The sequence below is a fragment of the Vitis vinifera genome, chromosome 17, assembly GCF_030704535.1.
Source record: "Vitis vinifera cultivar Pinot Noir 40024 chromosome 17, ASM3070453v1".
Classification (NCBI taxonomy): domain Eukaryota; kingdom Viridiplantae; phylum Streptophyta; class Magnoliopsida; order Vitales; family Vitaceae; genus Vitis; species Vitis vinifera.
In genome coordinates this window covers 2,849,491-2,862,738 of record NC_081821.1, presented here as the reverse complement: position 1 = coordinate 2,862,738, position 13,248 = coordinate 2,849,491, and the positions used below count along the sequence as shown (strand labels likewise).

At 30.7% G+C, this 13,248-nt stretch overlaps 1 protein-coding gene across 1 annotated transcript; it reads left to right on the top strand.

Moving 5' to 3' along the window:
* The first annotated feature begins 177 nt into the window (after positions 1 to 177).
* On the top strand, positions 178 to 2,150 carry LOC100853664 (protein MOTHER of FT and TFL1). The gene is made up of 4 exons (XM_003634150.4): positions 178 to 441; positions 608 to 669; positions 787 to 827; positions 1,690 to 2,150. Exons 1-4 carry the CDS (start codon positions 247 to 249, stop codon positions 1,908 to 1,910), a joined length of 519 nt encoding a protein of 172 aa, XP_003634198.1. The 5' UTR covers positions 178 to 246; the 3' UTR covers positions 1,911 to 2,150.
* The last annotated feature ends 11,098 nt before the right edge of the window (positions 2,151 to 13,248 follow it).

The window sequence follows — 13,248 nt, the reverse complement described above, 5'->3', positions numbered from 1 at the left end:
CATAAATAGACAACCGGATGGTGGTTTAGCATCTGGGTTACCCACCACACGTGGTGCTCTAGGCCTGCACCCTACTTTTTGATGGCCTCTGCATGCCCCATAGGCTACACGCATTCATCATGGCTCCCACTTTGGCCTTCTTCCTATATAAACCATGTCTTCCTTCGGCTTTCACTCATCAACAGTTCTTTCTCTTCTGCCCATCCCGTCTCGTTTGTTTCACTCTTTTTTTCTTCTTCTCTCTTCATGGCTGCTTCGGTAGACCCTCTGGTTGTTGGTCGCGTGATTGGCGATGTGGTTGACATGTTCGTCCCTACCATCAACATGTCTGTATACTACGGAGCTAAGCATGTCACTAATGGCTGTGATGTTAAGCCATCCCTAACTGTGAATCCTCCCAAAGTGACCCTTTCAGGCCATCCCGATGAATTTTACACCCTGGTTCTCTCTCTTTCTCCCTGTGTCTTTTCTGTTTGATCTCTCTTTACTGAATTCAAGTGAGCTCCATTATTATCCTATTCTTTTTTCTTCCTTTTTTGTGCTTCTGTAAACATGGCTTATCCATGCATGATGTTGACTTACTAGATTTTTACGATGGCTCGTGCAGGTGATGACCGACCCTGATGCACCCAGCCCCAGTGAGCCCTCCATGAGGGAGTGGGTACACTGGTCAGTGACCTCTACACAGACTCCTTAATTCCCTGTTTTTCCCCCCTTGGGTTTTCTCTATCTGATATTCCTTCTTTTTGGCTAAATTACTTGGTGTCTTTTTGTGTTGAATTTCAGGATAGTTGCAGATATTCCGGGAGGAACCAATGCCACCCGCGGTACAATCTCTCTCCCAACTCTTGTTATTCCTCTCAGTCATGCATGCAAATAAAAACTTTCAAGGGCCGGGACCTTGGTTCGAGCTAAGCTTTCTGGCTGGCCGATCCATGCCTGTTTTTCCACTAATAACGTGAATATTTTGCTACTGAAAAAAGTTTTGTAAAATAAGCTATTTCAGGAGTTTTGTAAAGCAAAGCAACAGCTGAAGCATTTTTCTGTTTTTTTTTTTTTTTTTTGTTCTTTATTTGTGCTTTACACTGACAGGAACGACTCTGTTGCCAAAGCAGCCTTTTTTTTTTTTTCTTTTTTTGCTACCCATCACTTTTGCAGAAACGCACAAGGGTTACATCACAACATGATGTGCCCATTTGCCTTCAAAAAAACTGTCGATATCCTATGGATTCCAAGGCATCAACCTGCTCCAAAAAAATTCAAATACCCAAAATAACCCCTAGCTTGTTGCATAACACACGTGTCTAGCATAATCCTCCGCCCACCACGTGTATGTAACAGTGCTCGTTTTTTCCATGTAACATTTCCTTTTCCTTCTTCATGCACGGCTCCACATGACACGTGGTTGATCCACATAGCGGCAAGCATCAACGTGACACGTCCATGTTACTTGCAATGGTCATCTCATCAAAATCTCACAATTAATTTTTCCTTACAAGTGGCAAATTCTCTGCTCTCAACGTGGCGTCCATGTGATAACACACTTGGCCAGCTGCCCAGAAATGCATTCTAAGGCTCGCATGGAGCACATAGAACATTAGATCTTAGGCTTTTTTCCGTTGCATTCACTCATTCATTCATTGCCGTGATAGTGATAAGGATTTGTCATAGTGATTGTTATTCTTGCAGGGAAAGAGGCTCTCCCTTATGTAGGGCCACGCCCACCAGTGGGCATTCACCGCTACATACTGGTGCTGTTTCAGCAGAAGGCTCCTTTAGGCTTGGTGGAGCAGCCTGGGTCAAGGGCCCACTTCAGCACCCGTGCCTTTGCCAACCAGCTGGATCTGGGGCTGCCTGTGGCTACCGTCTACTTCAACGCCCAGAAGGAGCCAGCAAACAGGAGGCGCTGAAGGGGTGTGGGGGGGAGGGGCGAGGAGTGAGCAGAGTGAGGGGTGAAGGGTGAGTGCAGTAAAAGTAGTGAGAAATAAGGAGAGGCTCTTATAGCGTAGCCTCCTGGTGTTGGGAGTCGTGGCTGTAGTTGTTGGGGTGTTATGACTAGTCTATGTCCATCTATCCTTTCTTGAACTTAATTTTGTTTCCACCTATGTTATCCTTCTAATACGAAGAATGGATGCCCACCTTTTGACTAATGTTTGTTTCTGTCCCATGTGTTTCTGCCCCCATAACTGCTCCATCCTTTTAAATTACATATGCACATAATTATGCACCAGGAATCAATGCTTTCCTTTCTAATGCATTTCTAATGTTTACACTCCCCTTTTATATGTTAGGGTGAAATGGAACAAAATAATAAATATACTGTATCAATTAGAGTGTATATAGATGAGTAGGAGGATTTTTTTTCCTTAAAAATTAGAATAATAATAATTAAAAATATATTTTAACTATTATTATTATCATCATAATTAAAATTTTATTATATTTTTAAAAAGGATTGAAATTAATAAATAAAAAGAATATTTTCTACTTTTCTTTATTATTTTCAATCAAGCAATGTACGTGCATGTGCGCACGTACATGCATATATTTAATGGGATTAAATGTGATATTAATTATATTAAGCATATGAACAAATACTAGGTTGCTCTTACGATTAAGATTATTCATGGATAACATGTTACAATCTATGAAAATAAGTTGACTAAAAAAAATACAATGATAAATAATTATTACTATTATTATTATTATTGTTGTTGTTATTATTATTATTATTATTATTATTATTATTATTATTATTATTATTATTATTATTATGGCATAGAAATTAGTAAATAAAAAGAATATTTTTCTTGATTGTTAATTGTTGAAGAGAAGGACAACACCGTGTGTTATATTTAATTCATTCAGACATGGTAAGTGATAAGTGATACAAAATATGTTTACTCATAATATTTGTTTAATGCACTAATTGTGTGTCCATGACATATGTTATACGGTATATAGTAAGTCCATGCATAGCACATATGTGATAAATACTAAGCAGATCTTCAAATCAATATTAATAATTTTAAGGCCTCTTTCTTGTTTAATCACTATCAATTATGGTAGAGGTAATATAAATAAATTATTAATTTATTTTAAAATTTTGTTTAATTTCATAATCCATAATCATAATTGAAAGTTTTGAAAAGTTAGCAAAAATTACATTTGAAAGATACAAATTCAGAAATCAATTCATCTAAGGAATTATTAACACTCAATAATGCATTATAAATTGTTTAATTTAATAAGTACAAAAATCATGTTCAAGCATAAAACTATGAAAAAAAAAAAGTAATTAAATATCATCATTATTATAATTAATTTTCCACACTAATAAAGTTTTGTCACATAAATTATGTAATAGAATCTCAAATAGGAATTATTTCATGAAATATTTCATGAATTATAGGATTAATTATTGGCATTCACAAATAGTACAGAAGTAAGTTATTAATTAGACTTACCGAAATCATATGTATATATAATGCTAGTTTGAGTTTGAAGTTTGAACTGGTGGTCTACGAATGGGCATATAGAGGAGGCCCCATCTTTTAATCATAATGTGGCAATTAAGTTATGTTGTATTTTTGGACCATGATTCCTCTTTTGGTATCTAATAATTCGTACTCTAATTTTCTTCACTTTTGGAACATTTAAACCATACATAAGCTTGTACATGGGATATTATCGAAATTGTGGAACCATGCATTCATATAATTTAATTTATTGAAGATTTCACTATTTAATAGAATTAATGTCATAATTAATTTTGTTTAACATTATTTTGCAAGAAAATTTGTAGGCATGGTAAAATGGTGTATGTTTCAGTTTAAGACATCTGAAAGGTACCAAGGACTTAGAAATTGGACAAAAATGGAGTAAGGATTACCAAGGATTATGTTCTTAGCCCTTGCTAGGATTGAGATTGAGATCCAAGATGGGCTAACCTTGCAAGGATTCATTACTAGTCGTTCACAAGTAATTGAATTCCATTCATCAACAATCTTTAATTTACACTTGGGTAAACCTAATCCCCCTATTGCATCTTGAGTTAGGGACTCATGAAAATCTAGATCTAGGGTATAACAGGAATCTTCACAAAAGTTACTATAATAGATGAAAAAAATTACCAAAATTTAAATATAGAGATTGATACTCTTTGCCAAAACATTAATTTTAAGATGAAGTACTAAATTCATGACATCGCACCTTATAATTAATAGCAATAATAAAAGAAAATTTATAAATGTCAATTGAAATATATAATACTGACCTTAGGAAATCATTGTTGATGCCCCCTAATCATCGATATCATCATTGTCCTTCTCAAGTAATTATCATTGTCTCCCATCTTCCCATCATTGAAAACGACCTTTATCATCAATCAAGTCCTTCTCAAGTAATTATCATTGTCTCCCATCTTCCCACCATTGAAACGACCTTTATCATCAATCAACAAAGACACCATCCTTGCTTCCTTAAAAAGTTGCCACTCCCCTTCGTTGCCCTTCAATTACCCATCTTTGTGCCCCGTTCAATTAAGAATGGTAAAAACTAAAATAGTGGTTGCAACATCATTTTCATTAGCTATAAAAGAAACGCAAGTTGCAATTTTGACTCACTCTATATAGGGAAATTGAGGCAAAGTGAAAGAGATCATGGCTTAGAAGAAGAAAAGGGTTTAGAGATTTAGGTTGTATTTAGAATGGGTGTCTATGTTGGGGCAATTTGGTCAAGGGACTTTAGAGCTTATTGGGCTTAAATATTTTGAGCTTACTTGGGCTTTTGCCCTTTTTTTTTCCTTTTATCTTTTGTATATTTTTAAGTCTTTCTATGGCTTATTTAAGTTTACTTCTTGAGTGATGTTTGGCAATAAACTTTATTGCCTTGAATTTAAGTTTTAGTTAGAGATTAGTTTATCTTTGCTATGTATTGTATTGTGATATTTTTATACTATCAAATCTTTATAATATTGTGGTAATCTATTTTGTAATATATATATATTACAAAATAGATTACCACAATATTATAAAGATTTGGGCCCTATAAATGTTTCACTACAATTTGATATTAAAGCTAGTAAGGTGGTTAGGGATTAATTGCCTAAAGTACTTTATGGCCAAGGACCACTAATTTGATATATACGATCAAGCTTATTGGTGGAGAATAACATAAAGTCAGGATGATAGGTTTTGTCCCAAGGTAGCCCACCAAAATTGAGAAACCACAATTATAAAAAAATAGGAGACTAGAACTAATCCCTAACCACCAATCTTATGAGTAGTTGGTGAAGGCAACATTATATCACCAATCTTAGGAAATGTTGAAGTAGTCGCAAAATAGAGAAATAAAGTTGGGAAGATAATAGAAAAATGCTCAAGTGACTGTTGATGATTTTCTCAAGCATATCAAGGACAGAAAAACACACAATGCAGTATAGGATACTTCTGCACTCCTATTTACAAGAACAAATAATGCTCAGTTGCATTTTTTTTCTGAAAGGGAGATATGGTCAGCTTTCATGAAGTGATATGTCAATAAACTAATATTCCATGAAGGTAAAATGTCTTGTTTATAAAATTTCTCAGTGAGATTTTAGAGTTAAAATAACGATTAAAGAATAAAGAGAGTTAAGGCTTATCTGGTAATTATTTTCGAAAGCAAATTTAAAAAATAGATTTTAAAAATTGTTTTTTGTTGTTTTGTAAAATAAATATTTGTTTGAGAATTTAAAATGTTTTTAAACTATTTTTTTTAAATATATTTTAAAATAATTTTTATATATAATGTTTAATTTTTAATTATTCTTCATATTTGTATAATTATTTTTTTTAAAACAACCTTTAAAAACTAATTGAAAATAACTAAAAGATATTTTATAAAAATATCATATTTTATGTTTTAAAAATAAAAAATAGTTTTTTGTTTTTTTTATTGTCAAATGTTTTTTTTTTCTCATTTTAAAAAACAAAAAATTATTTTCGAAAACAGTTACCAAACAAATCCTTAGTATCTATAATTGAGAATTTGAATGCAATGGATTTATTATTGTAACTCAAGGATGACCAACTCAATTGTCACTCTTGGAGTTGTGGAAAACCTATTAGCTAATCAAGAAAGTTTACCTAAACGCAAATGGATGAAAGTTCCCCCAAGAAGGAAGAGGAAGTGCTCTTCAACAAAAATTAGAGATATGGCAATGTGCTACAAGGATTGGAAAAAAAAAAAAGAAAAAAGTCAAGGTAAATATGCAAGAAGAAATAAGCTTCCAAACACAAGTTCAAAAAAAAAAAGACATAAATGAGATGCAACACAAAGGATCCAAAAAGTGCAATGTTAATATTTGTTGGTCAAAGAGGTTAACAAGGTCACATTTGCAACTGAAAAAGAAAATATTGAAGATGAATGAGATTTTTAGGTATCATTTACAATGTAAGAGCTTGTCCAAGCAAGATTCTTAGAGAAGGTAATTGCAAATACTATTTTAGTAGAGCCTAATGAATCGACATTAGCAACAAGGAGAAGTTATATATTGTATCATGATACGAAGGAGATGGAGTAATAATAACTACCGAGAACTCAAAGGTTCCAATTACTCATGCTGGTCAGCCAATGATCATCCCCTGTTTTGGTTCTTTTCAAGTGTAGTTTTAAAATACCTTCCATGTTCCTAGAATGAATAAGATTTTATTATCGATATCACAACTAATACCTCAAGAAATTTATATTTGTAACGGGTCTCAAAATAGTAAGGTGCATAATTTTCCATATCAAGATTCGAAGTTTAGAGTTGAATAACTTCTAAAACTTATTCATTTAGTTTTGTCCAATGTGATAAAATAAACATCAATTTGCAAAGCGATGTGTTACATGGTAAGTCTTATAGATGATTTTTCAAAATACATATTGATGAATTTTCTAAAACAAAGATGTAGAAGCATTTTATAAAACAAAAGAAGGATCGTTCTAATTAGGTTCAAAGAATTGTGAAGCAAAGTTGAAAATGAATTTGAGAAGAAAATTAGATATCCACTTACAAACAATGGGATTGAACACACATTAGATTGGTTCTCAGGAAGTCTAAGATAATGTAAAATTTGATGTCAACTAACTTGTACGAGCATTCCATAAATTTGCTTATGTCACATATATAGTAAAAGTATCCCTACAAATTATGAAATTGTTGGTTCACATGATCAACAAGTTATCATAGGCAAACTTAGGGTTTATTGTTGTTGTGTCAGAAGCTTCAATGCAAAAATATTAATGAAAAAACACAAAGAAAAAATAATATAAGAATTAAAGTATATGAGGTTTTAACATTGATTTGACCAATCACAATCATATCCATGAATGAGAAAAAATGATTCTATTATATGATTGAGAATATTATAAAGCGCAAAAAGTAAATATAATTATTGAATCATAAAATATATTTTATGTTTTATCACTCTTTATATCTAAGTGAACCATGAGTCCCTCACTCAAATGGGTATCTCTCCTTCTTCTTATCTATATTTACCACTTGTAATTTTTATAAGTTCTTTTTATCTTATAACATTTTATTAAAAATATCAAAATATTTATAATGATTTTTTTATATTCTATAAATAAAAAAATCTAATATCACTTCAACATATCAATGTATATAATATTTTTTTAAAATAAAAGATACACGGATTACAAATTTGAGACACTTTCTAAAAATTTCACTTTTTCGAAATTAGTAAAATATCATGCCTGAGTCATTTTCGAATTTTTGGACGTGCTTGCTATTTGTTTGTATCGCACTTGCCAAGCAGGTCTATTAAGAAGGCAAATAATTGCATATTTATGGGTTATGATAGGTAGAGAAAGATGGAGACGTTTGCGAGCCTACACCCAGCCGTTGTTATGCATCAAAAAATATTATATTTGATGAAGGCCCACGTTGGTGGAAAGCAGCAGGCAGTGCCACCAAATTCTAAAGATTTGAAAGAGAAACTGTGAGATAAGATCGGAGAAAAATGTCATTCATCCTTGTTGCTATCACCATTTCCTACCGTTCCATTGTTGATCCTTATGGTCTTCGATGGAAAAGCTAGAAACTGGAATGGTGGTTGCAACAGTTGGGGATGGGGTGGCATGTCTGAATGGGTCACTCTCGTCCCAAATCCATATGATTTATAACATATTCTCATCCTCGTTCCAAAAAAGAATTTAAATGTGACAAGACGGGATAGGTACCCAGGACAGTATATGGGAATAGGTTCTCATCCCCATCCCAAAAAAGAATTTAAATGGGATGAGGGGACAAACGGGCAAGATGGGTATAAAAAAAAGGGAGAATTATGTTTTGGGGGTAGATGGGTCCCAAATTAACAAAAGGTTCATGTAACTCTTCAAATTGAGTTCAAGACCCAATGAAAGTATGGAAATTGAGTTGAAGGATATCATTCTTTAGTATTTCCAAAAATGCCCTTTGTTGATTTTGAGAAAAAAATTAATATTTTTGAAAAATACTTTTATTTAATTTAATATTTTTTAAAAATACTTTTATGTAATTTAATATTTTTTAAAATACTTTTATTTAATTTAATATTTTTAAAAAATAAATTTATTTAATTTAATATTTTTAAAAATATTTAATTTAATATTTTTTTTAAATACTTTAATTTAATTTAATATTTTTGAAAAAAAATTATTTAATTTAATATTTTTGAAAACTACTTTTATTTGATTTAGTATTTTTGAAAAAAAAATTATTGAAAAAAAATTATTTAACTTAATTTTATAAAATATTTTATATGTGCTCTTAAAGGGTATATTTGTCTGTTACTATTTCATATCCTTCAACTCAATTTGAAGAGTTATATGAACCTTTTGTTAATTTGGAAGCCCATCTACCCCCAAAAGATAATTCTCCCTAAAAAAATTCTCCAACCTAACCCATCTTTTATAATATTTTTAAAGTTTTTAATTACATTAAAAATAAATTATAAATTTATAAAAAAAAATATAATTATAATTACATTAAATCTTATAATTTATTTTTATATGAAATTACTTTTTTATTGTGTGTTAAAAAATAGAAAAATGAAAAAAAAAATTATATATATAAACGAAATGGGCTAGATGAGACATGACAGTACATGAACCTAACTTGGATTTTGAAAAAAAAAAAAGAAAAAATTCAAACCCCTTTCTAACTCATTTATCTTTACCTCAATCTTATCCTATTGAGGGCAAGGAGGATTCTCAAACAATCAATCTTATTGTCATTTTTAAATCAATAATGGCTCCGTGACTATAAAAAGAATTTGAATTTGATCTCATTCTAAGGAGAGGCTATGTTCAGAAATGGTAGTCCAAATCGGATATGTTTGGTTTAGGGATTTTAGTGTTTGATGGGGTTGAATATTTTTGCCTACTTAGGCTTGAGTACTTTTTTGTGTATTTTTTTGGTCTTTTATGTGCCTTATTTAATTTTATTTTAGACGTAATGTTTTGGTCATGAGGTTTGCTTTTTGTGTATCTAAACTTTACTTGAGATTAATTTGTCACCCTTCTATTGTATCAATGAAAGTTTTGTGTGTGTATTTATGTATATTAAATGAAACTTTGAATTGATACTAGAAACTTTGAGTGCTAGTACATGTGGTCTTACTCAAGGTGCATCCACGAGTGAATGTGTGCATGTGCGTAAAAAAAAGACTATTCCTATTTAACAATAATTTATAATAATAAATATATCAATTTAATGATTTAAAATAAATTTTAAATTAATTTTATCAAATAACCTTAAAACTTAAAATAAGAATTAAATAATAAATTTTAAATCGATAATTTAAATATAATTTAATTTAAGGTTAATTTAAATCATTAAATAATAAATATTATATTTTATCAAATAATTTATTAGTCTAATTTATTAATTTGGGCATATTTTACTCTACTTTCAACACTTTTAGGTGTAATTTATAAACTATAATGCATTACAATATTATAGATAATGTCCCTAAATTTGTTCTTACTATTTTGTTGTTGAATGATAAAGTTCATACAAGAATGTGTGCGCACGTGTTCAGTGTGTTTGTGTCAGTAAGTAGATATGAGAATGTGTTCGTACGCGTGCAGCATGCTTTTGTGGAGAGTAAGGAATCAATTCTCACGTGTTAGCCTATAATGTAGGTGTGTTCATGTGGGCAGGGAATAAGGTCGGGAGGACAAAACCAAGTTTTACATTTTATTCTGATACATATTTAAATTTAAGAAATTATCCATCTGGATATGTGTGCATGTGCATGTGCATGCATGCAACATACATGCACGAGTGGTAGGATATGGGGTGAAGGGTGTTTTAGTAAATACAACTTCCTTTTAAATAAACATTTATTTTCTATATGTTTATTAAAATGTTTTGTGACATTAAGTGTAAGGTGTATTTGATAGGTGTTTTACCAAGTGTTTCTAATTTTTTTAATATTTAAAAAATAAAATTTTTAAATATTTTAAAGATTAAAAATATTTTTCAGAATTACCTATTAAACACATTCTTACTATTTATTATCTCATGTTTGTAGTATTTGTTGGATAAAAAAATTACTAAAAATTCATTTAGATGATTTTTAATAAATTCTTTTCTATTTTTGAAATTTATTGTGAATTTTCTAAGATGTTTTTTTTTTTTATAAAAAAAAAAATATTGATTCTTACTAAAAAATTTATTGTTAAAATGTCTTTTAGAAAATTGTTTTTATTCTACATGACCATGTGCTTAATTCAAAAACTTTGATTTTCATTTTAATATTTATCACATTTTTTTAATTTTAAATTTTAATGTAACATATCATTATTGGGTTTGGGCTGTGAATCCATTGTCATAATCAAGTATAGTATTAGCATTATTTCAATGCATCCCCTTAGGGTCTGTTTGGGCCATAATAGTCCAACCCACCCAAACTTAGGTTTGATATACTAGAGACACTACTCACTACTCAGTACTTACCAATTGGGCATTGGACTGGCAGTGGCAGGCAAATCTGGTTGGACCCATTGGGCCGAGGAGTGGCTCAAATCTTATACAAGTTCTGTAGTATTTCCTTGTAACTTCATAATATTTTGCTCTCACAGAATTTATGTTACTAGGATTGCTGTTGATAGCCTTAGATATCGATTGCGTTTGGTGTGATATTTAATCTAGGTATGGATTAGATGCCAACTGGTATAGATTGCTTCTGCAGAAAGTGTGATTCTGTTTGAGATTTCTTTTATAAATTCGTATATTGTTGCTGCTGGCTGCTGTTATGAAATGGGGCATCATTAGTTGAGTATTTATGAATGCTGTTAGTTGACACTGTTGATAATCATGATTTTGGAAGCATTAGATCATATGCTTAAGTTGATACATAGATGCTTTTGTATTGTATTTGGGTTTATACAAATTTGTTGTGTGACATGATATTATTCGCTAATGTATGCTTCGGACTTTGTTTTAGGAGTTACCAATCTCTTTTGTGTTGGTTGCTTGTCCCTCACGCCCATGAAGGAATAAAATGTTATGATTCCTTAATCAATGGTTTTAGAGTAAATAATATCAATCTATATAAAAAGTAATCAGATCTTCAACCTTGATATAAGATTATAAATCTGTTTGATTGTGATTTTAGAAAATGTTTCTAACATTTTTAACATTAAATATTTTTTTATTGAAAAAAGTTATTTTTAAGTGCTAAAAATATTAAAAATATTTCATAAAATCACTATCAAATAAGCTTTACATCTGACCTTACAATCCTGAAAGTAGGACAAAGCTAGGAGTACTACTCTTCAACCCACTAAAAAGATGATTTTTGGCGTTCCTTTAAGTCTAGTCATTCCTCTTCTATGTACCATTTTTTGTCCATGCACCACCCACCATAATCCTATAAGAGGGGCTTGGTGCTTAGCAAAGATCTTCAAAGAAGAGAACATGATCACTACGAATGCACAACACCCAAATAGGATACTTTTCACGTATAAAGGCTAACACAAAATTTTGTCATCCTCAATTGTCATCTCCTAAGTAATTATTAATTTACGTCTTTGTCATTGGAACCTTTGAGCATGGTACTTCTCGATCATCTCATTTCTTGTTAACTTATTCGTCTTTTATTACAATCGTAGAAAGAGTGGATGTGAGTCATGTGTAAAATATATTAAAAAGTGTCAATACCACATTGAAAAAAAATTAAAACTTTTTTTTATTTTTATATAATTTCCAATGCCTTAAGGAAGTGGATGCCTCGTATTATCATTGAGGTCAAAACTCATTCTAGTAGGATTTCAAAAATTCGATCGAATATACAAGCTATAGTACAAAAATAATATCTTCTTCAACCAATAACTTTTAAGACAAATTAAAGTTAAAAATATAAAATAATTTAACACTATCTTCTTCTCAATTTTTTCATGGTAGTACCCTCGTTGACTGTGATTTTAATAATGATTAAATATTATTCGTTCAAACCCATATTGTGCTTAGCATTTGCTGCTGCAATATAAATTAATTTAAAAATGGGATAACATGCTCGATAAGGCATGAGTTCAAGTATCGTAAGTGTTTTCCGATAGGAACGTCCAAGAATTTGATCAAGTACTCTTCGCGCTTTATGAGCAGACATAGAGATAAATTGACTTAAAGCGTATACTCTGTTTTAATTTATATCTTCTTTTTCTCTTGTAAATATAAATGGGTCTTTATTTATGTTCCTTAACATATTTGTCATGATATTTCATGTCTTATAATTAAAGAAGAGGAGATGTCGTACTGAAAGTAAATGTCGTCAAAGAGGTTGAGTTCATTTCCATTCGAATCAATGCCATGGGCATGATGACAAAAGAGGTTAGAGACAATGATAAGGCAACGGGTGAAACAATCAAATATAAATTGGTAGATATTGGGTATTTGCTACTTTGAAAAATGATGGGAGGTGGGTAGAATTCAACCAACCGACCTCCCACCATGATTGTTACATAACCATTTATAAAGGTTATATTTGGTTCCCTTCTTATTATTAATGTCTGAATATTATTAAGTGCTAAGTGGTCAGATGTTTGTTTTTATTGAAATTTATATACTTTAATATAATTAATTAAAAAATTAATAATTGGAAAGAACAATAGAAAATACAGAAAATGTTTTTAAAAAGTGGATTGAAAAAGGGTTTAAAGAATTCCAAAAGAAGCAAATAAAATTAAAGCATGTTGGCATCCACAGATAAAATA

Bases quoted from the DNA above. Each gene is read 5' to 3' on its own strand.
- LOC100853664 (XM_003634150.4), top strand. From the start codon at position 247: ATGGCTGCTTCGGTAGACCCTCTGGTTGTTGGTCGCGTGATTGGCGAT. The intron at 670-786 runs GTCAGTGACCTC...GTTGAATTTCAG, and splicing joins ATGAGGGAGTGGGTACACTG to GATAGTTGCAGATATTCCGG. The intron at 828-1,689 runs GTACAATCTCTC...TTATTCTTGCAG, and splicing joins AGGAACCAATGCCACCCGCG to GGAAAGAGGCTCTCCCTTAT.